This window comes from Perca flavescens, chromosome 9 (assembly GCF_004354835.1).
Source record: "Perca flavescens isolate YP-PL-M2 chromosome 9, PFLA_1.0, whole genome shotgun sequence".
NCBI classification, from domain to species: domain Eukaryota; kingdom Metazoa; phylum Chordata; class Actinopteri; order Perciformes; family Percidae; genus Perca; species Perca flavescens.
The window spans coordinates 32,698,682-32,726,622 of record NC_041339.1 but is presented as its reverse complement, the minus strand read 5'-3'; the positions used below and the strand labels follow the sequence as shown (position 1 = coordinate 32,726,622).

General features: G+C 39.5%; 2 protein-coding genes across 3 annotated transcripts in view; one reads left to right on the top strand and one right to left on the bottom strand.

The window, feature by feature from the left end:
* mylk4b (myosin light chain kinase family, member 4b) lies at positions 1 to 27,917 on the bottom strand. Of its 2 annotated transcripts, none has more exons than XM_028587109.1 (13): positions 27,497 to 27,917; positions 10,121 to 10,202; positions 9,168 to 9,564; positions 8,794 to 9,023; positions 7,964 to 8,069; positions 6,882 to 6,975; positions 4,793 to 4,902; positions 4,557 to 4,698; positions 3,603 to 3,673; positions 3,359 to 3,487; positions 3,031 to 3,262; positions 1,498 to 1,546; positions 1 to 1,372 (listed from the first exon to the last, which is right to left on the bottom strand). In XM_028587109.1, the coding sequence occupies exons 1-13, from the start codon at positions 27,632 to 27,634 to the stop codon at positions 1,362 to 1,364; spliced, it is 1,791 nt and encodes a 596-aa protein (XP_028442910.1). In that variant the 5' UTR covers positions 27,635 to 27,917; the 3' UTR covers positions 1 to 1,361. The 2 variants fall into 2 exon arrangements, with proteins under 2 accessions (XP_028442910.1, XP_028442909.1); XM_028587108.1 differs by lacking the exon at positions 27,497 to 27,917 and adding an exon at positions 12,205 to 13,102.
* Positions 23,232 to 27,941, top strand: part of serpinb1 (serpin peptidase inhibitor, clade B (ovalbumin), member 1) — a 35,739-nt gene continuing 31,029 nt past the window's right edge. Inside the window, exons 1-2 of the mRNA XM_028587110.1 lie at positions 23,232 to 23,588; positions 25,728 to 25,809. Coding sequence (XP_028442911.1) covers positions 23,476 to 23,588; positions 25,728 to 25,809 — 195 coding nt within the window. The 5' untranslated portion in view covers positions 23,232 to 23,475. The remainder of the gene's footprint in view (positions 23,589 to 25,727; positions 25,810 to 27,941) is intronic.

Below are 27,941 nucleotides of genomic sequence, written 5' to 3'. Positions count from 1 at the left end.
TATTCATTTGCTTAGTTATATTCTACGTTTACTTATGTCTCATTAAACAAGAAAACTTGAAAAAGTATCATCAATTCAAATAAACAAGTATTCAAAATCACAAAGTGTTTTCCATTTCCAAATGAAGTAGCCAACAACTGAGTGACAAACATTCATCCAACTTCCAATCTTCAATTCCTATAGAGAACGGGACAATAAAGCACTGACTGATGTTGTCTCCGCTCTGTTGTTGGTGCACCATCAAGCTGAACTGTGCATTTACACCATACATGTGCTCGAGGTTCAAGGTTCTTTATTTGTCATGTATGGAGAAACTTTTTTCGACTCCCCTGAAAGAAATCTCCTCTTGAATAAAAGCTTTACACTTCAAGTACAGTCTGGCGTTGAACCAGTAAATAAATGAACATAAGAATCCACTTCAGTCATAAACATGATTAAATCATAGGTAGTATTCTGTTGTTCGTTATGCCTTCATGGAAGGTGAGGGGGTGGGGGGGGGCTACTCCAAACTGCCAAAGTGAAGACGAGCTAGTGGCATGAATGCACACAGAAGGCAATCCATCAGTCTACAGTGAAAATGTACCAGAAATGTGGGCTGAATATGGCTCGAACCAGGAAGTATTCAGTCATTGAGATATTCTCACTTCTCAGGGGAATGAGAGTATACAATGTTGTGTTATGTACAAAATAAATAAATGTGGTGTGACTTCAACTTCAACCAACATGTATTTTAGTTACCTTATGTTCAAGAAAGAATGACATTTTTTATAAGACTTGTAAATTAAAAGAAAGAAAGAAAAAAATCTGTATTCACAAAAATATAATATTTAAATAGTAACATCCAGTCTATATTTTGCTTAAAGTTGTTTGCTAAATCTTAAAGAAATAGGCCAAAAAGTGCAAAGCATGCAACAAATCAGGACAACAGGACTGTCGGGGGGAGAATAACAGTGTCTGATGCTGGACTGCTCCTTTACCTTTTTTTTTCGGTGGTACACGTGGAAGTTGCAGAAGTAATTCAGGTCTTTAGTCTCTAATATTTTGGATCTACCGTTGCGATACAGGTCGTTGTACACTCCACCATAGAGCGAGTGAGTCCTCACTGGTTCAGTCTGAAGTGCTGTGCTCTACGGGACAGTAAGCATGCTTGCAGATGGTTTGTGCCTCGACGGCAGCGTTAAAAAAAAGTCTGTTTTTGTCCTGCGGGCCCGATCACACTATTCAGGCCAGAACTACAAGCTGTTGAGCTAAGCTAAACACGAGGATGCAAGAGTGGTTATCCAGTAGCCATACAGGTAAAGCAGCATTGGTCCAGTGTTGTGCTCCAGGGCTCTACATTGTCAAAAGGCATGCTGAGGGCCTCACAGTTTTTCTAGGAGAGAAACAGAAAAAAAAAGCAGATTTGAGATTTTAAGTTTGTAAGCAGCCAGATGGTGAAGAACCAATGCTTTAGATGGAGAAATGAATCACTAACTAACAGGAAAATATCAATCTTACCTGTCTGGCTCTCTGGAGAAGGAGCATGTGTGGAGTGGCACTTGTTTTTCTGAAATGACAGAGGAGCCACTGCATTAGGGCACTGAAGCAACACTGGTTTGTTTGCCAATCCATTAGTAGCTTTTAAAAAAAAACTTATTTACAATAACTGTCACTGTGCTTTCTCACACACATTGCTACGCAGGTCAAGAATGGTATCTCCACTAACACACTAGTTCCAAACATACACTTCCATGCTCATAAGTATAACATTTTGCAACTGAGACATTTTAATTAAAAATATCCTTGACACACCACTTTCAAATATATATTGAATGAGCTAAATGAAGTCTGGAATTAGTGTAGAACCTTGATCAATCAATCAATTGTTCAAGTGAAAACATTAAGTTTTAAGGTTTTAATTCTGTATGGACTACGATCTAAAGTAAAAAATGTCCCCAAAGAATAAAATAGATAAATGAATTATGAATTGTTTTAAATGCAATCTAAAAATTATTTATTAAAAAGACTTTACATTTTGCTGTTTATGATGCAATGTGCCTATCATATTCCATCTCATGATAATTTCTCCTTGGATTAAACATTTAAAAATTCAAATTTTTGTGATTGCTTCAATTAAGATACAGCTTAAAGTGATGGTTCGGAGTAATTTCACCCTAGAGTCCTTTGCACCATGACCTCGAGCCAAACACCCCCCCAGAAGCTTTTTTCAGCTGGGTCAAACATTGGGAGAGTTAGCGTAGCAGCGTTATCAGCTGAATAGCTTAGCGCAGGGACTAATGGACCCACGTTTGTATCTGGTAAATGACCCCACTAATAATGCCCGAAATGATACCAAACTTCTACAGTAGTACATATAGGTTATGTACTCATAAAACGATGGATTGGAAAGTTTGTAAGTACACCAGAAGTTTATAAACACTTGCTCTCTTCTGCTCTCTGTTGCTGCAGCTGCTGCTGCTGCTACCTGTAGTTAGACGAGTGCTTAGGGACCGTCTACAAATTACTACATTGAAAAGAGATACAAAAAAAATATTTATTAATTTAATGATTAAATAAGGTAATGTCTCCAAACTTACCTCAGTTATTACTTGTCTCCTGCTAGTTATACTACAGCACTAAAATAATAATTTTTGTTGCATCTCTTTTCGGTGTAGTAATTTGTAGACAGCCCTAAGCACTCGTCTTACTGCCGGCAGCAGCAACAACAACAGAGAGCAGAAGCCAGCAGGCAAGTGTTCATAAACTTCTGGTGTACTTCACAAACTTTCAAATCGCTTTATGAGTACCAATATGTACTAGTGTAGAAGTTTGGTATCATTTTGGGCATTATTTTATGAGTACATAAACCTATATGTAATGCTAGACCCAGTGTAGGGGTTTGGTATCATTTTGGGTGAAATTATTTTAAATAAGCTGTGGGTCAAATGAACCTGCACAGGAGCAGCAAGAGCTATTGGCAAATGCTACTGCCTTTTGGTCCAGAGCTTACCACAACAGCCCACATTATAGCGGTCGTAAATACATTTTTACCTTCTGGTTAAGTCGATAGTGCAGACTCCGGTCTGACAGCCAGGGGTGTCTGAGGGACTCTGCTGCGCTCATCCTCCAGCTCTTACTCTTCACCAGCAGAAGGGTGATGAAGTCTTTGGCCTCGTCCGAGATGTCCGCAAACTCTTCTTCCTCAAAGTTCCACTGACAGGCCAGGATGTTGTTCAGTGTCTCGTTGTCGTCGTCCCCTAGAAACGGAGACAAGCCACTGAGCCTGCACGGAGAGGAAAGAGAGGTCAGAGATGCTACTGTGTGTCTTTATATATAGTCTGTATACATATGTAGGTATGTGAATGGGCATCCAACTCACAGCATGTAAGTGATGACGCCAAGGCTCCACATGTCTGTGGGGAATGAAACAAACTCGTAGTTGATGACCTCAGGAGCTAAAAATTCAGGGGTTCCAAAGTTGACCCTCAGCTTCTCCCTGGGTTTATACCTGTCAGAGACACACGAGCAGAAACCATAAGAGATACATTCACCATTCATAAAGTCCTGTTATGAATGGTGAAAGTTAACAAAGCTTTTAACTGTAAATAGATGATAGATTTTACCTCCTGGCCAGGCCAAAGTCAATGATTTTAATCTTGTTAGTTGCTCTGCTGACACAAAGAATGTTCTCCGGCTGAAAAGGAACAAAAGGGGAGGATTATAATACAATTCTGTTAAATTGCTTTTTTAGACTAATTCTTTCCTCTGGGATGGTCAAGAGAAACAGTCATTCAAACAGGACAGAAAGCATTGTTTGCGCTAGAGAATCCTGTCATCCAGAAGGAGATTTCTGATGGGTTTTTTTTTAAAGCCTTAACAATTGTTGCATTGTGTTTTATCCTAGTAAGAGGCTGCAGTGGAGCATTTATTGTAGTGTAACATCACTAAGAAGTGAGATAGAGCTATACACAAAGATAATTAAATAACAGAAAAAAAAAATTTAATTGGGTTTGAGTTGACAAATAGTAAACCCAGTGGCTGGTTTTAAGATGCTGTTAAGAAGTCACCTGTTTCATATGAACTTTGTCCTGTAAAGTGTGTTGTGCCTCCTGGATGGCTTCTATTGTTTAGAGTGTTTCACTTCTGATTGCCTTTTATTTTGTAGTTTTGATTATTATCATTACTTTACTTTTTTACTATGTTGTTACCTCCCTTTTTTTTACTGTCAATTTTTTCAATGTTGCAGTGTACAGCACCTTGTAACCCTGGTTTTGAAAATTGTTTTATGAATAAAGTTTACTTTCTTACTTACCTACTTACTTACCTACTTACTTACCTACCTACTTACTTAATTACTTACATACTTAGTTACTTACTTACTTACCTACCTACTTACTTAATTACTTACTTACTTACCTACCTACTTACTTAATTACTTACTTACTTACTTACCTACCTACCTACTTACTTAATTACTTACTTACTTACTTACTTAAAACGGAGGGACATTGCGGACTGTGAGATATACACAGTCATATACATACATGATATACATAATACAAGATAAGCAGGTTTACCTTAAGGTCAAGATGGAGGATGTACATCTTATGCATGTACTGCAGCCCTTCACAGATCTGGCGTATGAACAGAACCGTGTCCAACTCTGTCAAGTTGTAGTTCTCATCAATGATGCGGTCAAACAGCTCTCCACCCTCCACACTACGGCAGAAAGAAAGCAAGAAAGAGCTTGTAACTTTGTTGTATATACAAATGAGAACACATACTGCGCATGCATGCAGGTACCCTGACTTACTATTCCATGACCAGGATGATGTCATGGCGCGACTCGAAGGCGGCATACAGCTGGATGAGGTTGGCGTGGTTTAGCTGGTTCATCACCTGCATCTCATTCCTCACCACGTCCTGAGAGACAGACAGACAAAAGACAGAAAGACATACAAGTCAGTTATAGTAGTGGTAAAGTGCTTGTATAGAAGTAGATTGTTGTGGAGTGATTTTTGGAGACTGTGAGACCGGTAAATTGGAAAAAGGTATGGAAGTCCATAAACGACAAAACTGTTAGCCAAGCACAAAAAAAATCTCACAAAATCAGTTCTCTGAGTAACATCAGGCCAGTGCGATGCATCACCTTTTTAAAACGTGTAAGAGACTTCTGTGAAAAGCCGAAAAGGATTTGAATTAAGCACCCTGATATGGAACATGCACAAAATGTAATGATCTAAGCCCTGAAATAAGCTGTATTGTTGTGGTTGTATGTATTTGGTTGTTTAGATTTCTGTTGCCTGTTTGTATATTTCTGTTGCTATATCCTGTTATGGTTCTGTACTGTGGTTTTTGTTTCCTGTTGATTGTGTAGGTTTCTGTTTCCTGTTTTATTTTGGTAGTCTGGTTTTCTGTCTTGTCTTGTCTAGTTTTACTTCCTGTGTTTTCCCGCCTGTCTGATTGTTCTGCCCCACAGCCAACAACTGAGTTCGAAGTTCTTGGTTTTTGTACTACCTTTGTTTTAAACAGAAATGGAAGTCTCGCTGTTCACTGATCTACTCTCCTTTGCGAGCCAGAATTGTAATGAAGTCAATTATTGTGTGAGCTAATGTTAAGAAAAATGATTTCTTACAGCAGCTTCCCAGGAAATGCTCTTCACACAAAAAGCTACTGAAATAAATTTAGTGTAATTAACAGGCTACATTAGACTCGATCCAGACATTTTTAGCAATAATTTAGCATTGTTTCTAAATGTAGCACTTGAAACCGTTCAGCGTATTTGATTAACTTGATGTACTTGCATGATTCTTGCAATTTTGGGGTTATATTGACATGGTTGAATGCACTTATTGTAAGTCGCTTTGCATAATATTCAATTCAATTCAATTCAATTTTATTTATAGTATCAAATCATAACATAGGTTATCTCGAGACACTTTACAGATCGAGTAGGTCTAGACCACACTCTATAATTTACAAAGCCCCAACAATTACAGTAATTCCCTCAAGAGCAAGCAGTGCGACAGTGGCGAGGAAAAACTCCCTCTTGGGAAGAAACCTCGGACAGACCCAGGCTCTTGGTAGGCGGTGTCTGACGGGCCGGTTGGGGGTGTAATATTGTCAGCTAAATAAATGTAATTTAATGTTTAATTTAATATTTATGTAAATATTTTGCGCATTAATGCACAAAACTGTGCAGCTCTTTCATTTTAAAGATATATTATACATATTTTTAGAGCATTATTTCATATTTTTGTTGTACATTTTTCTACACTATATCTTAACTTCTGCAGCATTTGCTTTTAGTTTTATTTTCTCTCACTATGTTCATTGTTATACACCAAAACACCAAGGCAAATCCATTCAATTTCAAATTTTGCAGGAGATAAATTTGGAAAAAAAGAGATCTGCTTGCATCTAAGATTGTTGTAGTATGGGCAGCTTTTTTTTTAGGTCTTACTGTATCACAGGCTTTAATGCTTGCACACTATAGTATCATAGGAATGTCAACACAGTTTTGTCACGGATGATCACTGACAGCAACATGAGCTAGCCAAGGATTTAGCTGTGTGTTTGGAGGGCTTTCGGGCGTCTCCGAGTCTTTTGAATATCCAGATGATAATGTAACCCCAGAGCTATGCTTGGACATCTGACCACTTTCACATCACTTTCAGATGTGACAGAGCAAAAAAAGACACAATGAGGTTGACAAATTGCCACATGCCCACGCCCTCTGGGCTGTTGCTGTATCTAATTTTAAAATGTAATCCTTTATGGTTCTTAGCAACGCTGAAGGTAACAATCCATTAGACTGTCTGGGGAAACAGGCATCCCAGTGTCGTTGCTGAACATGTATTCTGCTATGTTATTCAATATTCATTGGTCGATCAATATTGCACCTTCTCTTTCTGGCTCCTGGCTTTGATGATCTTGGCAGCCAACGTCAGACCGGACGAGTTCTCTATGCACTTGTGGACTTGTCCGAAACGTCCCCTGATGAAAGAAAAGCAAACATATAGATGAGTCAAACAGATACATACGAGAAGAGGTACCACCTTGGATTTATTAAACATTACACGATCAACAGAAACAATAAAAAGATTCTTTTTTTCATGTATTATAATGGTCAAATTCAAAATAATTGTTGGTTCCACCCTCTAAAAAGAACAACATCCGCTTTTCTTTGTTTCATTGTCATAGTAAATTGGATTTTGGACTATTGGTTTGACAAAAACATACAAATTTAAGATGTCATTTTAGGCTTTGTGAACTGTTGATGGGCACGTGTTTTAGTATATATATATATACATATATATATATATATATATATATATATATTTTGTTTTGTAAGATTATTTTTCTGGGCATTTAAGGACTTTATTTTCATAGGACAGATGAAGACATGAAAGGGGAGAGAGAGGGGGAAAGACATGCAGCAAAGGGCCGCAGGTTGGAGTCGAACCCACGGCTGCTGCGCCGAGGAGTAAACCTCTATATATGGGCACGTGCTCTACAAAGTGAGCTACCTAGGTGCCCATGTTTTACTATTTTTATAGACCAACAATTTGGTCTATAAAAACAAATAAAAAAACAAATTGATTAATTGTAAAAAAAAAATTAAATAACTTGATTATCAAAAATAATAATAATTATTAATCACAATGGCTCCTTCAGTCTGTGCCATTATGTCAGCAATTTGAAAATTGTGCTTGCGTGCTGAGGGGTAATCTCCAGCTTGAGAAGCAGGATTTAACACTGGTCTATTACATCAGAGAGGCCCGCTATTTCTCAAGAGACCCTCCCCCCCCTCCGAGACTCACAATCCAATGCCCTTTAGGAAGGCAATAAAAAGGTCTTGGAAAAAACTATTAGGCACCCCCTCACAGGCTGTGAAATCATCTGTCATTTCATTAGGGAGGGCCGATGTGTTGAAGTGAAATGAAAACAAACTCTTGAGAGACGGGTATTAGGTGGTACTCACCCTCCCAGGACCTCATCTCTGTTGATGGTGTAGTAGCTGGCTATCTGATGGGGTTTGGGAGTCACGATGCGGTGGTCGAAAGGTGCCAACGGCGGAGGGCTTGAGTCTGAAGAAACCATAAAGAAATATCGACTACTTGAATGAAAAGAAGAGATTTGCTGTCGCTGAGAACATAGAGTATGAAACAGAGACAGCGGCAGAGGCCTCGGGTCCCCAGAAACAAAGTGGATCAAAATAGCAGCATGCCAATGTCTCATTATCAGCTCTGCCAGCTGTGGCGACTGACATGTTAGTGACGCCTGAACAGCCATGGTGTTATGACACCTTCAAAGTCTGAGGAACGAAAGGTTAAATGTCACCAACTAACAACCAAGTTGGGTCTAATATAACCAGGACCAGAGCCAGGATTTTGGAAATATGAGGTCAGGAGTCCTACATGTACACGCATCTTTTATGGATACAATCTGCTTTTTGCCTGAACTGCAGACTAATGGTTATACTAATTTCATCATTTAAAAACAGTTTTTGAAAGGATCTTGTATTTGAATGTAAATGTTATCAAACAAATGTGCATGGAAGCAAATGAAGCAGACCCCTTAAAACAAAGTTGATGTTGAAGTGTATTACACCCTGTTACATTATATGGCATCTTTGGCCATTTTCTATCAACCACACCAAAGAAATAGTTATATATGGGTATTTGACAAATTTCAAAATAAAAGTTGAATGTTACACATTAGTTAGACAACCCCCATATTCCCTACAAAACCAAGGGCATGAGTGTTTTCTTGTACAGTTTTATCATGCACTGTAAAAACATAATGTCTCACCAATTATGAATTCCTTCACCGCTAACTCTTCCTCCTTCCCTTCCTCTTCCACCTCTGTCTTTCCTTCGTCAGATTTGGAGGCCTGAGGCTCGCCTCCCTCCACCACCTGCCCATCAGCATTTTTCACTTCACTGTCTTCCACTCTGCTCTTTTTTAGGTCGTCCTTCACCGGGTCTTCTTCTGCGACACGACGTTTGCTGCATGTGGCCGCATCGCCCACCTCCTCAGAGCTAGAAAGACAACATTAAGCACCTGAATATTTTACTTTATTCAATTTTGTTTTATTTTTCTGGTCCCACCCCCAAATCATTTACTCATAACTGCCTTAAAAAATACTAGTATAGAAATGATATACATGAATTGGCTGGAAATACCTTTCCTGTGATGGGGGAGAGGTCTTGCAGATATCTGCGTTGACGCTTAGGGCGTCAACTGCCTCTCCTTTACGCTTTTTCTTCCCATCATCCTCCACTGTGCCAGCCTGTTCTGGACGAACATCTTCCGCCTTCCCCTGTTCATTCTCGGACTCAGAGTCCTCAAAGACATCCTCCTCCTCTTCCCCCTCTTTCTCCTCGGTTGCCTCCTTCCTGTCCTCTGACTGGGCGGCAGAGGTGTGCGGTCCGTCCAGGATCAGCTCCGCAGACTCCTGTCTTCCTCTCTCCTCCCTCCTCTGATTGCCAGCCTCTGCTTTTCCATGGGAGTGCTCGGTGTTCTGCCTGTTGAGCTTTTCCACCTGCTCCTGCAGCACTGGCTCATTCAGCGAGGACGTGTCTGACCCGGGAAAACCAAAGCAAACAACCGTAAGGGATTACCGCCACTCTGTATGGACATGTTATTGCTATTATATTAAAACCTCCAAACTGTAGTATTCAATGTGTTTTGAAACTTAACGACCCTGGAATGGATAAAATGCACTCATGATATATACAGTACAGGTATATGATTTATGCAATATCTTAACCTTACCAAGGGCTCTAGGGATGGCAATGCTTGCCAAAATAAAATTAAGGTTTGAGGTTATTAAGAAACTTGCTATTGCATATGTTGTCCACTAGAGAGCACCGGCAGTATGTATTTTGGTCAAGATAAAAAACATCTGAAGAAGTATGTATCACATTTGTTTGTTTACGTTTAAGTAAACAGTAAGTGTTTATGTAAAAATAGTCATCAGATTTTAAACACCCAAATAACTATATTGGCTTCAAAGATCCAGTACTGGTCAGGCTATAGTCCTTATCTATTCCAGCAGATCGTCAAATATGCTTTGCACGTCTCTGCATAATCTCAGGTGATCGGAGGCAAGGCGTTATTTCCCGTTTGAGCTTACCTGACGTGTCCGCAGGCCTCCTCTTCTTCTGGGCCTTCAAGCCCTTCAGGCTCAGTTTGGCTTTCTCCTTGTCATCCTTTGCCTTGTTGTAGAAAGAAGAAACAAAGTATAAAGCATTAGACAAAGGATCTAGAAAGTGACAGAGGTGAACAAAACTTGAACCCGGTTTAAATGTCCAAACTCTGAGCTTTTATAATTGCCACAATTATTTTCCACTTGTAAAAAGGGGTCAAGAGGAATTTATGAGTCCGATTTCTGACGGGAACAGTTTAGTGGTATATGTGAAAGTGTTTTTTTGGTGTTGCTACGGTTGCCCCTGTAACTCAAGTATAATGTTCTGTCCGGACGGAGGCCTCCTCCAGGAGAAAGAGGAAAGGTCACATATCATCTGTAGCAGACGACATGCCACACAACACAGGAAACAGCTTTATTCACTTTCCCACATATACATTACGGTTACGATTTAAAAAAAAAACACAACATATGGGAAGTCAACATTTTCAGTGTATGATACTTTACAGGATGGCAGAAAAGTAGTTTGGGTGATCCCTGCTATGGTTTCTCTGTCATTTAATGTGGAATACATCTGTTTGTTTAACCACACACCCATTCCTAAAAAACTGCTTCTGAATCAGCAGAATTCAAACATGTAAGGTAAGCCATCTCACACGCAAACATCGTCATTGCAGATATTTTGCAAAGTCATGGCAGTAAAAGCTATGCAACAGTGCTCGGTACATTCTTGATATTGCTCCAATGTTCACCAAGTATGTGGCTTAATACAAGAAAGCCATTCCGTCTTATCAATCAATGCAGTAATGTCACATATTCAGAACAGGCCAGATGAGTGCTAAACTGAGCCTGTGCAGCTGCGGCCCAACCCTCCGCTGATAAAGACATGGTTTGGATAAGATAATCCGTCTGACTCTAATCATTCACACCTCAGAGGCAAATGACAGTGAGAGCACGAAGGAAAATGACTTGACATTAATGACATGTTGAGGTAAAGCAGAGCTAATAATAGATGTACAAGGAGCTATATCAGAACGTAAAGGAATGAGTTTGCTTTACATGCAAACAAGGACTTACAAAAACTTGTTAAAAGCCATTCAAACATGTAATAATAATAAAACATTTTATTTATATAGCGCTTTACATGGTACTCAGACACTTTACAGTAAAACCAGCACATATAGCACATTAAAAACATATCAGAAATACAACCAACACATAAAACAAGCATATTAAAAGCAATTAAAAACAATAAAAAACAATAACTATCAGAGAAATGTAAGACTATTGTATGTGGAAAGCTAATCTGAAGAGGTGGGTTTTGATTAGTGTTTTAAATGTGTCCAGGTCAGTACAGTCCAGGATGTGTATGGGTAGGGAGTTCCAGAGGGAGGGGGGCTGCAATTGTGAAAGCTCTGTCACCCCCTGTAGTGTATGTATTTTCCCAAAACAATTCTTCAGGTTTCAGAGCCAGTTATTTATAATGTCGCTACAAACAGGTCACATCTTCCATCGAGAGGATTTGCAACCTTTCGGACAATGCTTAACGCATCTGGCACTATGATCAGCATGCAATTAGACCTCTCACTATGTTGCCATTAGTGACACAGCAAACAGTAACAGAACCACTAGGAGAATGTTGCAATGCAACTGCCACAAAGTACAGTACGTTGGAAATGAAACCAGAAAACAAGACGGAAAAAACATTTGATTTGGAGGCCACTTTTTGTAGGGAAACCTGGCTTGTAATTAGGGCTGTGCTCAATTAAAGAAATTCTTAGTCGACTAACACTCATTCAATTGTATCGACTAATCGATTAATTGATTTAATCGACACATCTGTAAATCTGAGTTTCTCCGCAAAGAGTCATGCAAAAGCACCACTTTAATTCTTGTGTTTACCAGAGATGTGCTTGTATTTTTCTTGGAAATGAGTCATTCAGCATGAAAAAAGCATAAAACATGACTAATCGACTAAAGAAATCTAAGTTGACTAAGACCAAAACAACCGATTAGTCGACTAATCGACTAAGAGGGAGCAGCCCTACTTGTAATGTTGTTAAACCTCTCACCTTCTTTTTAGCCTTCTTTCCAGGCTGTTTAAACAGCAGCTCCACCAGCCTGGAGCTCTTCACCACCTCCCCAATGAAGGTGATCACCTGCTGGGTGCCCTCCACCAGCCTCTCCACCCCTTCCAGCCTGCGTCCCTGACTCTCCATCCGCTCGCTGGCCCCCTCCACGGCCCCACGCAGCTCTCTCCACGCCGTCTCCACCCCAGACCCGTGTCTCCCCCCGTGGCCATCATCGCGCATAGAGGCCAGATCCTGACCCATGCCCCTGACGTCCTGGGACAAGCCATCCAGCCGGGTCAAGACGGTATGCTGCATGTTGAGCAAACACTCCATCTGAGAGCTCAGCGAGTCCATTCGGCTCTCCACGCAGCGCAGGGTGGCATCGTGAGGGGAGGAAGGTGATGATGAAGAAGCTTGGGACTTGTCTGATCCATTAAGTGAGAGCTTCCTTCCGCCAGGCTTCTGACCGTGAAGAGGATTCGGATCGTAGACTTTGGCTAAAGAGTTGACAAGGCTGGAGCTCATGACTGATTTAAGGCAGACCTCCTCGCAAATAGCACAAAAAAACCCTGTTTCACTCACTAATCAAGTACGTTCACTTTCATGCAGGCTCGATGGAAACGACAACAAAGACCATATTACCAGACAAAGCCACAGGCAGCCGAAAAGAAGTGGAGGGAGAACAGAGATCTCTCCCTCGACACTGAACCACAGAGTTGAGTTTTAAGAATAGCAAATGGCTGTCCTCCAAATTAAAGTGCAGCCCCCCGTGGACGTCAGGGACTGAGTGGTCGGTGATAAGAGCAGGGGGCTCTGGTTTGCTGTTGGGGATTGATGTGAGTTAGGGGGAGATGCTGGAGAGGGTCGCTATGTGACATTTGAGACTCTTCAAAAGCCCTTCAGTCAGGTGTCAGAATCCCAAGAATCTGGGTCTGAAATATGACGCCATAAAAAGTAAGACAAAGAAATAAAATGTTCAGCCAATAAAAAAAATAAAATAAAATAAAAAACAGAGGAAAACCAAAACTCATGATTAAGAACTTGTGCAAAGTTTAAGGAGCAGATGTAGTCTGAGTACACAGTATGATGCGCAAAACATTGATCTTAAGTTAAGATCTATATGGAGTATATGGTTTTTACATTGTTCCATAATAGGAAGAGGGTGACAGGTGCAAGGGTGCACTTGAACCTCTGTTAGAGACGAAAGCATTGTGGGTATTTCTGAACCTCCTCAAATGGTTCACGGTTCTCGCAAATGATTTGTTGATGTGTTAGCAGAACGTTGCATAATTGCCAATCATTCCCAAGGTTGAGACTTAAAAAAAAAAATAGTTCTTTACTTCAAATAACAAATTGTATTTTTTATGTGGGAAAAATGCATTCCAGTAATTCTTCTCGTGATATCACTTATTACATGTCAAAACCTTTTAAAAAAGATCACCAAACTCAAAAAGTAATTAATTTTGTCTTATCTTATTCAGTTATTATTTAAGTATACTAATATAGCCTAAGCAAGCATCCAAGTTATATATATATATATATATATATATATATATATATATATATATATATATATATATATATATATATATATATTGTTTTTATTTTATTTAGGTTTTCATATGAATACTAAACATTGATGCAAAGGAAAATATACTGTATTTTGTTTAAATACTGTTAATTATCTGTTTCTTGTTAATATTGTTGCTTATTTAAAATTCTACTGATTGTTCACGTCTTTAGAATTAATTCTTAGATTCTGCCCAGTTTTTATACTAAATGTTTTTGTGTAAAAAAAAGACTTTAAAACAGAATTTTTTTTTCACTTTAACATTTTACAAAGAGGAACAAGTTTAGTTACAGAAATTAGAATAATAGTGGTTTCATTTGGAGTTGGAAAGAGCCTGGGAAGTTCCTGATATAGATTCACTGTCCGTGCAACATGGCGGGACAAGACAACGGGAAGAAAACAGGAAACAGGTGATACCACTGACCCCTGAGAGCTGTTGCTACAGAGGAGAAGAGTAGGCCTATTGTGGGAGAGGAAACTTACGGCACGTGTTGTTACTGAGAATTAAAGAGGATGGACTGACACAGATATACACATGGACGCGGAAGTTGATATTCAGGAACAGACACAAACAACTGATGCTTATCGAGACGTGTCTGACCGTGCATATTGGCCTCAAACCTTTCCACGTCTCAGTGCGGTGATATCTGGAGTGGGCAGGGTGCCTATATGCTATCACCCATCTGTCAGCACCGGAAAAACCTGACCTATAGCCTGTCCCTCGCACTGTTCCCAGTACAGACAGCTCGTCAGCTGTCAGGTTTAACTCTTGTATCCCCCGGTGCCTGTTTACCAGCTAAGGTGAGAATGAAAGAGGACACTATGTAAGTGCAGATATAGTACATACATACTGTGGAAATACACCCAATGGACAAAGGAGGTCACTGATTCACACTAAACTGGTTTGTAAACATTAATACGTCTTTGTTTGTCAGAGCTTAAAGGGATAGTTCAGATATTTTGAAGTGGGTTTGTATGAGGTACTTATCCATAGTCAGTGCATTAGCTACAGTAGATGGCGGTCAGCCCGCCCCCAGTGTGTAGAAGCATGCAAGGAAGCTAAGCAATGTAGCCTACCTGCTGTGGGCGGGGGCAGCAGCAAAATATATTGTAGACACTTAAGAATTCAATATTTGTTTAAGTGTATGCTATATTTAGAATATTTTCACCGCTTTACCTTGCCGTCAAACAGCCCTTTCCGACAGGGAACTGAAGCCCTTATAGCCATCTAGGCTCTCTTCAAAGCCACAAGACTCCTTTGACAAAAAAAGCAATTTTACCTTGCAAAACACGGGATTTGTGGGTCTACTGCTGCCTCGATCGCTTAGTTTGTTTGAGTGATTGTGCAACTTTGGTGAATCCAAACTAACCCTTTAAAACTCCAATAACAACTCCCACAATAACACAGTGACTAATATCTCTAAACTTCAGCAAATCTCATCAAAAAGCACTACCTTGATGGATGAATCGCACTAAATAAGCTAAGCTAATGGGAACTTCCTCTTTCATCGCTCTGCAAACTGGTAAGTAAGTAAATAAGACACATGGACATGAAAAATAAGTATTTCTAATTGGCTGGCAGGATTCATCAAACAACAGACAGAGAGCAAGGGAGAATAAACTGCAGGTAACCATAGCAACAGTACAGCTGATTCATGCAACGTTACCAGTTTGGGGAAACTGACCAGACCAATTAACTACAAACACATTTAAAGCGGCCTTAATTTACTTTTTGGCTGCTTTGGGGCAGTAGAACGAGCTATACACACAACATATTATCACCATATGAAGTTGTTATGTCAAACATGTTAATCAGCAGTTGCTTATGTATACATCTAGCACATGTAATGCAACATTAGCATTCATTTGGAGTCGTATAAGTCCTAGTCTATATCCACGACGTTCCACTTCCGGGATTGCTTCGGTGCCGCTGGAAATTCCGCCGGATGTCTTTCTTTTTGGCCGGATGTCCGTTACCTTCCGCTTTCTTTGTATTGGAATTTTAAACTGTTCAATTTCTGGGGTTAACTGCTCCTCAGATCTCTGCAGGTTAAATCCAGACAGCTAGCTAGACTATCTGTCCAATCTGAGTGTTCTGTCGCACGACTAAAACAACCTTTCGAACGTACACACGTTCCACCAAAACAAGTTCCTTCCCAAGGCTATTTTGCAGCTGCACTGTGACTCCGTCCCCTGTTAGCACCGCCCAAGACAATTCTGATTGGTTTAAAGAAATGCCAATAAACCAGAGCATGTTTCTCTCCCATCCCGGAATGCTGTGTGGACTAGCCAGACCTTCCTCCGCAGCGCTGACGGTCTGGCAATGTGAGAATATATAAGCCCAAAAGTCACTCTACTTTAAGCTCTGTTTTGGTATTACTCTGTAGCTGCTAAATGCGCGGCTATTTTCATGAGCTAGTCGCAAACTTGGTGAGACTGAATCGAAACAGTAAAGTAGCGGGCCAGAAAACCAGAACAAAGAGCTGAAAGCGGCTCTGTGGAGCTGATGGGAACTGCGGTCGAGTGAAAAGTGTCTCTCCAATCAACCCCATTCACATTACACACATAGTCATTTGATCCTTTGTTAATATACAAAATATTGATTAGTGCAGCTTTAAACACTGTATTCCTTTATCATAGCAGTAAGGGGTTGTGGTATAAGAGTCATAAAGCACTCATTAGGGCTCCACATAGATAACAATGGACTCAGAGAGGGAAACGCCATTCCCTATTACCATGTTGTCACTTCACCCTCATCCATTATTTTCTAATAACGGACATGACACAACCACTAGATTAGGTGTCTCTATGATGTGATAGATGGCTGATGAAATTAAAGACAGATATTTTAATGACTAAAACAATCCAGCAAAACAGACACTACGAAGAGCAATGAGGAAGAGGAGCAGGGTGGTGGTTGATTGGTCTCTGGTGTTGAGGGCAGTGGGAGGTTTAACTGTACCCTGTTGGACAATCTCTGAAATCCCCAGTCAGAAAAGGTTACACGGTAAGATGAGAGCCAGCGTGGTATAGAAGCACCATTTCGGAATGAGAGTGATGCCGCGGCCTCGCCAATCTCACCACATATAGTTACACAGAAGGAAGACCCAGACAATACATAATGCTTATTCTAGTGCCACAGGCTGTACAGTAATCCAATATCACTCCAGTGCAATGATCTGGACAACATGAATGCAACGAGCTTTAGCCCAGAGACACAATAATAGACTGGGTGACATGCAACAAAGATGTGTCTCACGCTAATGGCTGCTGTTGTGGTGAACTGAGTACAGTATACTACAGTGCGGTTACTTCAGTACAATACACATTTTAAAGTACATGCATTTTACTTGTGTATGTCCGTATTTTCAAATGTTACAGTTTACACTTTTAATTGCACTTCATTTTTCTGAGAAACTTTGCAGAAAAAGATTGATTTCGTTATGTCTTTTATAGAAATTAAACAGCGTGTTGGCTTCATTTCTATTTTCACTAAATATGTTCAAACTACAGAATTTTTTGGGGCTTTTTTCCCCTTTACTTCAGAGTGACAGTGGATAGACAGGAAAGGTGGGAGATAGATGGGGATGACACGCAGCGAAGGGCCACAGATTGGATTTGAACCCGGGCCGCTGCAAAGGCCTGAGCCTACATGGGGCGCATGCTCTTACTGGGTGAGCTAGAGGTCACCCCCAAACTACAGAATCTTAAAATGACATCAGATTACATTAGATTAGATGGACTTTCTTCATCCCAAATTGGGAAATTTCAGTGCTACATGCAGCAAAATATAAGACACACAGCACACATATAGAAAATACAAGAAATAATAAATAGGATAAAATACAAGAACTGCTATTAAAAAATACAAATAAAAAATACAAAGGAAAGAATGCAAAAACGTAAATACAAGTGGCAAATAAAAATGTACAACCTACTTAAATAGTATTTATAAAGACGTAAGTAAAACCTATGCTTGTGCAAGTTGCACTATAGTGCAGTATTGTGATGTATATGAATCTTATCTAACACTCAGTAATGAAGTGTTGAAAAGTTTTTTTTTTTTTTTTCAGTATTCCCTGTGGTAGGAATGATTTCTTGTAGCTGTCAGTGCGCAACATGCAGTCTATTCAAGTCTTTAATGATGTATATTCACTCTTAGAGTATTGACACTCAGGCAAAATGTGATCCATTTTAGGTAACTGTATACGTTGAAGAACTCAAATCTCATGACCTGTGTCTACAGACACAGACTACTAGGGGTGCTTAGCAATAGGCTAGAAATCTTGGTTCCACCTGACTCAGTGACAGCTCTCTGATCTTTGGCATGTTCCAGGGCTCTGGTCCAGCTCTGGGGTCCCTGAATCACCCAGGGTTTTCCACCCGCATGGCATCCCTGCCCAGGATCCCAGGATTCACCATACCATCATGATGACTCACCCCACACAGCCTTACTGAGATCAAAAATAATTGCTTTCAAATGGCATTCAAAGGGTCTTTGACAACTTGTAAATCCTGTCGCCTCCAGGTTCACCACCAGCGGGTTTCACTTAAATGGCCAATAAAGTACCAAATACTCATTGGTTAAGGTGTGAGCTGTGATGCACTTTAAATTTTGTGATTGACAACTGGAAAGCAAAGTACCAAGCCTAAATACTGTATATTCCTCTTCTGCCCAATCATAATGTCTTTAAACAGCCAGTGTATCATAGTGATTCACAACATATACAGGCTGCTAAGCAGAGACAATCTGTTTATGAGCAGCTTCTGTTATTCCCATCACATGTATTTTGTTGATGCTTTTATCCATAGTGACTTACAATCTGACTTTTGTGTTTTCTTTCTACTTTTTATTTTTACATTACAATGTTCTTTTATACAGCTCCTACGTGCTTTTTGTACAGCATTTTAAATAAACTTCAATAGATCTACTTCAACATATGTCATAGGACATACCGGACTCCTCAGAAGAGATACTTTGCGCGTTCTGCCAACCTGAACAAACTGGAACTTTCCTGCACATGGTCTGGGAGTGTGAACAGGTGCATGAGTTCTGGAATAAAACAACATCAATAATATCTGATGTGATAGGATGTCAAATTCCTACTGACCCGGTTGTTTTGTTACTTAATGATGACTCTAAATTACACCTGCTTGGGAGACAGAAGAAAGTTTGGCTAGCCGGCTCAACCACAACCAAGAAAATGACAGCTCAATGCTTGTTCTTGTTCAATTGTACTTGTAAAATAAAAATTTATCTAAAAAAGAAATAAACTTTACTTAATTACAATAAGTGCATTAAAATGTGTGGGTACAACCAAGTACATCAACTTGATCAAATATGCTGATCAGCTTCTGCTCTATTAAGAGACAATAGGACATATAGTAAGAGATTCTTTGGTTGATTTATTATTTATTTACATGTTATAGCAGCTTTTTCAATTATGCAATGTACACCATTTACCTGTCACAGCTGACTTGTGACACATATTTAATTAATATTCAAACCTAAGATGCCGTGTTTTTATAGCAAAATAATTACATGAAATGCAAATGTTCAACATGTCTTAAACAATCTATTTACGCACTTTTCGCCATAATTCACCCCGACAGATTTGGTATTTTTGGGAACCTCTGCGTTATGACTAGAATTCAAATAAAGTTATTTGGGTTCGAAGAGTGCATCATAACATCAATAACATGCAATGTTACTGATGGAATCACTGGGAGGTTTTGCAGGGTTAAAAAGGTTTATGGCATATAATTCCTTGGTGCTTGAGGACGGATGTCTGGCGCGTACAGGACAATGGAAAGAAGGCTACACATTATCTCTGTAGCTCCACCTGCTGCTTTTCTATCTGACAAACCTACTTGTGTCACCACAGGCTGATGACAGTCTGTACTTTCACAGTTCAGCTGCTGTGATAACATTCGTACAGCTCCCTCTGTAATGACCTCGGACAGGGAATAAATAAATTCCTTTCATGGAATAGTGGTTGTGTATGACGTCAGCAAAGTGTGTGTATATATCTGTGTTTGTGCTGGGTTAGGGCGATATGGCCCAGCCTGTAAATATGTTACATAAGCAACACAAGTATGCGCGCAGACTTTTAAATACAGGCAACTTCCCTGGGTTATTGTGGGTTTGCTTCCGACTGTCAGCGTTACGTAACATGAAGACAACTGGGCGTGACCGGACCGGCGTTTGGAAGAGGATTCAGGGTAAATGGTGACCTTTGACCTGGTGGAAAGACTATCCATCCCACACACATACACACAAAAAAACAGCAGATCTTAGTGGATAATTCAAGCAGAGGATCTTATATCTCCCTCCGTCTCTCATTGTCACAGTGTCAACACAAACTCGTGGTCAAGTTGCAGCTTTAAAAAAAATATCAAAATGTTAAACACAGGTAAACAGGCCCAACTAATAATTGATACGAAAGCTATTAACATGACTGCATCAATTTCTTAACCAGAGGACTAAGTGCAGGACTCTAACATGCTACAGTGCCCTTGAGCAAGGCATAAACTCTGAACTTTCTCTATTTCAGTTTCCCTAAAAATGTTAATATATTCTATATAATCAAGTTTATTATTTCGAACTATTACTTCAAGATATAGCACATATGGTTGCCTTATTGTGCAACCATTTAGTGTTTGAAATTTTCTCATGTAGCCCATTTTATGATATAAGACTAGACTGCTCAACAAATTGATGAGGACATTCCTCCCAAAAGGAAAACAAAAACAACAAAAAAATAGATAAATAAAAGATAAATGTTGAAATAAATGTGTTCATGAATGTATGAATAAAAGTGAGTGAAAAAACAGAAATGGGGCGCCTGGGTAGCTCACCTGGTAGAGCGCGCACCCATTTATAGAGGCTTAGTCCTCGATGCAGCGGCCGCGGGTTCGACTCCAACTGCGGCCCTTTGCTGCCTGTCATTCCCCCTCTCTCTTTCCTTTTACGTCTTCAGCTGTCCTATAAAAATAAAGGCCTAAAATGACCAAAAAATAATCTTAAATTTTTTTTATTTTTTTTAATTTATAATTCAAACAAGAATAAATGTTTTATTACTGCAATGAATTGTATTACTGCAATTATCCATTAATGTATTTTTGTAAACATTGTTTACTTAAATTATTTTTTATAATTGTATTTTGTATTTATTTCTAAATTTCCCTTTTCCGTTGTGTACGCTTATTTGTGTTATTTGTGTTATTGCTTTGATGTTTTGTTCATTTATTAAGTAAATGAACAAATGAAAAAGTAGTAGGTCAATATGTCACATTATCATTGCTTGATGGGCCTTATAAATATATTACTGCAGAGATCTTCAACAGGGGGTCCGGTAGGGGGTCCTCAGAGTTAGTGCAGGGGGGCCGCCAAATGATGTTTCCTATTTCAAGAATTAAAATAAGTTTGAACATATACATTAATATGAAGGCAACATTTTAATTGTAAATATAAGATGGCCTATTTGTGAAAAATGTACACAAGATAAGCTTACTATAAGGTAAGGTAGCCACTATGGTCGCCATTCAGTTATGCCTAAGGAGTCACTGTGCCTTCCACATGGATGTTTAACATTAAAACTTGATGCATAAATAATATCCATTTCTTTTCATCCATTCTGCCCAGTTTAATATGCAACACAATTGTATATATAAATATAGAAATATATGCGGTAGGGGGTCCCTTCTCGGTCTGTCTTTCAGCTTAGGGGTCCCTGGCCTAAAAGATGTTGAAGACCCCTGTATTACTGGAATGTATTATCTGTACTGCACATTTATATAACTTAAAGCCAACTAGACGTTTGTTGTAATGGACCACCTAAGTTGCAAAAAAGTGTATATGATTAGGAACAAATTAGCTATAACATGTTAAATCATCAGCAGGCTATATGGAAGGTGCATTTCTGTCATGCTACCAGGAGATGGCAGAAGAGGACCACAGACCCAGGACTCCCCTTCTAACCACACAACCTGCTGATGACTACCTGGGTATTTGGAAGCAATAGGATGTCATTTTGGTGGAGGGTCACACCCAGCTGTTCTCTGGTTACCTTGAACCCTGACCTACTAACCTCCTGCACACACATGTACACTCAAAACCATCTAGTCAATGTTTGCCATGTAAGACCTACTGTACATGGTGACAGATCATAAACACCAGTCGTGATTTCATATTGGTCTTAGGTTCATTTCAGCTTCATTTCATTCTGCTCTCATTCACTACCTCTGCACTCTTCAAGTAACAAGCCTGAAAACCAATTACCATTTCCCATTACTGCTCAACATTTTTAATACTCTATACCACTGTGTTTTAGACTTTGGAAATGGGGTTTTTCCTTTAAATAATCCATCACAATCAACACTGCCATTACCATTTTGGAGTGATGCCTCTATTTGTTAACTTTAGCTACATCCACATATGCTACACAGCTGGATCCAGGACATATTGTACATCTGCAACATCCAATGCACCCTTTAAAAAGGGTGGTCTGGTTAAGATAACTCTGCTCTCCTCACTGTTTGCAGCTGCAGGACTGCTTGCAAGTCTAAAGACATCCAGGTGAAATGTTCTAGTTATACACTCATTGCAGTTTATTAAAGCTCCATTGTGTAATGTTTTGAGTTGATTCTTAGCAAAAACCCTTTTGTTCTTTCACAAATATGTGCTCATTCATGTGTAATTACTTCCACCAACTAATCTCAGTATTCTCGTAAGCGTAGAATCTGCCATTCAGAATCATTCAGAATACAGAAATTCAAAAGCCAAATATTAAATGAAAATTAAAATCCAATGTTACATTGAAATTCTAAAGCCAAATATTAAATGAAAATTAAAATCCAATGTTAAATTGAAATTCAAAAGCCAAATATTAAATGAAAATTAAAAGCCAATGATAAATTGAAATTCAAAAGCCAAATATTAAATTCAAAAGCCAAAGCCAAATGGAAAATTTAAAAAATAATAATATTTTTAATTTGATCTCGCTTTGTTTTCCCTTTGGACTTTCAATTTCTCTTTGGACTTTCAATTTGAATTATGAATAAATATTTCCTCCATACAAGACAGACGTTTTTATTTATGCTTTTGACATTCTTTTAAAAGATTTATTCACCAGGGGATACTGCTCCACTTCACAAAGCTAAGTATTTAAGTGATGACATGTTTATTTGACTAAATGTTTTGGCTGAATTTGGTTTAATTGCTTGTTGCTTTTACAAACGTCATCGATGCTGCTAAGCTAACCTAGCATTAGCTGTTTTTGTCAGTTGCATTTTAGCTTAGCAGCATATAGCATATATAGCAGTTTGATAGTCAGCATGGCTAATTGGCACTAACGACTCACTTTTATGTTTTCATTTTTGCTGTTTTAACATAGACATTAAATGTAACCTAATAATTAAAAGTGTATCTAGCTATTTGTCTGGCAGTGACCTACTGACAATGCTTTGGATTGAGGGGAGACCTTTGGAGGCAGTTTAGTAGTCCTATCCTCGACCCCAAGATAATTAAACTCTCAGAAAGTATGACACTGCAATGGCCAGCAAGCACTTGCACTCATGTGTAATGTGTGTGTGTGTATTTTGTGTGTGTGTGTGTGTGTGTGTGTGTGTGTGTGTGTGTGTGTGTGTGTGCTTGTGTGTAGGCCCTGCCACTACTATCAGCACTGTGCTGGTAATGAGTTATGCAAACGGTTGAAATTGAACACCAACCGAGGCCAGAGGAGTCCAGGCTAAAACAGCACATTCCCCCGGAGTCCTCATACCAGAGAGAGAAAGAAACATGGAGCCAGGAAATGTGAGGATTTAAAGCTTAAGTAAAACGTTGGTTCTAATTGAACTTGTTTAAAAAAAGAAAAAGCCCCCTTTCCTTCAGTTCACACACAATGTACAGTTAGTCTATGTAACTGATTTATGTAAAATACAGTGAGATGCTGTTAACGGAATTACTGATGACTGGAGTAAAATATGCATTATATATTTATAGTAAGGACCAGTCAGAAAAACCTGTGTAAAAATAAAGTATGTATTTGGAGCAGAAATGCTGAAACTATAGAAAAACTGTCATTTCATCATGCACCATTAGGTAGTAAAATGAATAAAAAATAAAAAAGATATTTACTTTAGCAACAGTGGGGGAAACGTGACAGTCCTGAGTATAATAAAAATAAAAATAAACATGAATATGCTAATAGGAACCATTTGAAGAACTATTTTTCATGCTTATATTAAAAACTTTCCTGGCAAACCAGAAAAGTTATAAATCCAAACGGAATTGTGATGTTTCCTCTTCACGTAATGTCAAACCCCAACATCCAGTTTCAACAGAAAATAATTCAAATAAAAAGACTCAAGATACTGTATTTTTAAAATGGGATGTGTCTGTCAATTGTTAGATCTAACAAAGATATTACAAATACACACAACACATTCACTCCTAAATGACCTTCTTTGTCTTTTTAAATCCTTTAATCCTTTACATTAAACTATGACTGGCTCTGTTCCTCCATCCCTCCTCTATTTGTTTGTGTGCTAATTTTGTCTGAGCTATGTGAGTGTGAGAATCTGAGGCAGGAGAAGTCCTTGTCACATTAGTCATGCTCACGCGCATTAGCACAAGCTACAGGGCTACATCCACGATACTACCTTTTCATTTTTAGACAGCGCTTTGAGACAAAAATGATCTCCGTCCTTACGAGCATTTTATCTCCGTAGCAGAACTCCATCCATATTAACCCGTCGGACAAAATGTATCACAGTTTACTCTGTACATGCCTAACACAAAACCGTTTGTTTGTATATTGAATGTCCCTAGTCTAACAAAGGCATATAACTGAACTACTTTTCTTAAATTTTTTATGACAAAGTTGTATGTTTTACAGCAAAAAGTGTATCAATTCAACTGTCTGTTCAGTTAAACCCATATAAATGACACAAAAATAAAATGCGGTGCTGTATTGTGTACATAAATGGAATATAAAATGGTCCACTCAAAAAACTAGCTTGTGTCTATTATTGTCTATTGTACCTGGAAGCAAAAGAAAGAAACATAAACCATAATGTTGATTAAATGAATCCATATTCCAACACTTCATTTGATTAAAAGAACTGTTACTTTAAAAGCAATAAAGTGACATCAATAAAAAAAAAACTTTTCTGAAAATTATTTCAGTTAAATAGAATCATTAACGTCTGTTGGATGGACACAAATAATAATAAATAATGTATACTTTATTAATCCCAGAACTCTGTTGTTATTTAGAGGATGGATACCCGAACCAAGCCCATCGGGACCCAGCGGTACGGGCCGGGTTCGGACAGATATTTAGAAATGTGTGCGCTGATGCGCTCATCTGTTGACATTTCCGAATGCCTTCTTACAAACGTACATGTGTCATTAGTATGAGAAAAATAATGAGATTTTGACTGTGTCAGGTTCGGACATAAATGTCTTAATGCCTGTCGGGCTCAGGCCGGGCTTCGTTACTGCTCTGTCGGACGCGGACAGAAAAACTCAGCCCGATCTGCACTCTATTGTTATTACACCAAGGTCTGAATTACACACACACAGTACCTATACACACACACTAATGGAGAGATGTAGCTGCCCATGGAAAGGCACCCAGAGCAGTTGGGGGTTCAGTGCCTTGCTCAAGGACACCTTGGCAGTGCCCAGGAGATGACAGTTAACCAGTTAATCCAGCTAACAGTCCACCACCATACTTTGGCACGTATGGGGACTTGAACCAGCAATTCCCTGGTTCCCAACCCAACTCCCTACTGACTGAGCCACTGCCATCAGACAACAAAGTGTTGAATATAATGAAGAGGCACCCAATCTGATCTCATTCTCATGAACCTGCAAAGATTGACAGAAATACGTGGGATTTTCTGCCTGGTTAACCTATTACTGACGCTGTCGCTTTGTTTTTCCCAGGATGCTGCAGGCTGGCTTTTTGTGTGTAAGCCTGAAGTTGAAGAAGATAATCCTCCCAGTTCAAGTGAACATGCTCCCACATGTAGGTTCAGGTTAGTGGGGATTTGGCATGAATGAAACATGGCTACAGAAATCAAGTATAAAGTAAAGAAAGTTAATTAGAAGCCGGCTAAGAAACGGGGATTAACTCAAAGTTCAAACTTGAATTTAAATCCCTTCAGATCAGTCTGATCTATTATTTATCACTGTATTTATAACTGTATTCATCTTAAAGCCTGTGCTGACAACATCTAGACACATTTGGACTAAACTGTCCCGAGTAGTAGAAACGATAAATAAAGTTATAAATCTAGTGGTAATAAGCCCACTGTCAGCGGAAGACAAGAAGACTAATAAAGATATGGAGCTGACACTGACAGGCTTTAACTGCTCAAAGCACCACAGCTCTCGCTTTATGAGGAGTCAATTACATTTGCTTCCTGCTGGATTAAGTAATAAACTGGTTTATACTGGACACGGTATGTGTAGCATAGAGGGCACAGGCTCGCCAGGATGGAGTAGTGGAGTGAAGTGCTATTGGGCAGAACATCGCTACTGGTGACAAGTCTGTGACAAATGTTGAATGTCAGATGACGTCAAGTTTTCCAATGACAGTCCCAAGCTCACACACACTGGCTACAGATGGATGCCCGACTTACCAAAGATTATTGTTGTTGCATTGTTTTGGCAAAAGCAACATGTTCAGTTCATTTCAGCAGTTCAACGCAACATCAGAAGGTTCCAGGTTACAGATGCCAGGGATACCTCAGCTGATTAGTTGTACTGCCATTACACAGTTAAAACAGCTGTAGTCCATACAGTCAGTAAATGCTCTACTTTATCCAGGGGAAGACCAGTTGTGAAAGGTGTTAGCCTTTTCACATCACCAGGAACACAGCTCCTATTCTTGGAGTGAAAGCAGAAACTAGGCCACCCACAGATAACACCAGCATTGCTGGGCTCAGATATTTCAGAGTCTTCTTTCCAAAGTCAGATATGATAATCAAGCCACTAGCCAGAGCTTTGCCATGAGGTATGGAGGTCTAAATGCAGCAGAAGAAATATGATTTAGAAAGTAGTCAGATAGCTTATACATCTTCCAATGCTTCCAATCTGTTTATTTATTATTCATAGAAATAGAAATAGCTTTCCACGTTTGTAATCTTGCCCTTCCTCGTTCTTACTGTAAACTCAGAGTAAAAACATTGACAAGGCCTGACTGGACAAGAACCTGTTGACACTTATGGTCCAGGGTCCTCATCATTAAGATCTGCATCAAAATACATGTCATGGTAGACAACCACTTGCCAAATTTCATTGTAATCAGGTTTTTCAATTAGCCTTCTATTTATCAGACAAACAAACAGGAAAACGTTACTTCCTTGGCGAAGGCAACTAACAATTACAGCTTGGGTGAAATCTGTCAAAGTGACTAGAAAGGAAGCAATCTAGTTTGCATCACTTTGGCATTAAGGCCTCATTAGTATGGGTGAAAATGTGATTATTTAAATTTCTTAAAGTATAACATTTCCAGTTCATGCAGGCCTGCGTCTTGTCGGCCTCTGCCATTATCCTCAACATGACAGCTGAGTACAATAAACAAAGATTTGTTGATTTCTTAAATTATTTACAACCTGCTTTTCATTCAGATTGAATGAACTTTTGGCATTTTCCCAAATTCACCTGTGCACCTGCAGCACAGGTGCACAGACCGTCTCTCGCTGTATTACCTGTGTGTCTGCAGACGCTGTGGTCCTTCCTCTCTTCTTGGCGGAGAATAATTTCCACAGCCGTCCCCACAGGAAAGTGGCCACCAGACACACACTCCCTAATATCCAAATCTCTTTATCCTTTAGGAGGTTCTCCATGATGGAAACCTTCCTCTTCCAGTCCCCGATGTCCACCTGCACAGGCTGTCTGTCTTATCTCAGCCCCTCTAGCGCCCGTGGCGAAGGAGTCTCAGGTGGCGGGCAACGAGTTGTTGACATTGGGCAAGAGAGCGGGCGCTGATTATGAAATAGTCGGGCTCCTGCGGCTGTGCATTGAATACTCAGGCTCTTACTCGCTACAGACTCGGACAAGAACAGGGGGTCTGTGCTGTCAAGCCACCTGCCCACCCAGCCAACCATTCACCCGCCACCCAGGACCTAAAAGGAGAGAACATGCTGTCTCTGA

Bases quoted from the DNA above. Each gene is read 5' to 3' on its own strand.
- mylk4b (XM_028587108.1), bottom strand. From the start codon at position 12,729: ATGAGCTCCAGCCTTGTCAACTCTTTAGCCAAAGTCTACGATCCGAAT. The intron at 4,699-4,792 runs GTAAGTCAGGGT...TTTCTGCCGTAG, and splicing joins ATCATCCTGGTCATGGAATA to TGTGGAGGGTGGAGAGCTGT. The intron at 3,674-4,556 runs GTAAACCTGCTT...GTTCCTTTTCAG, and splicing joins TCCTCCATCTTGACCTTAAG to CCGGAGAACATTCTTTGTGT.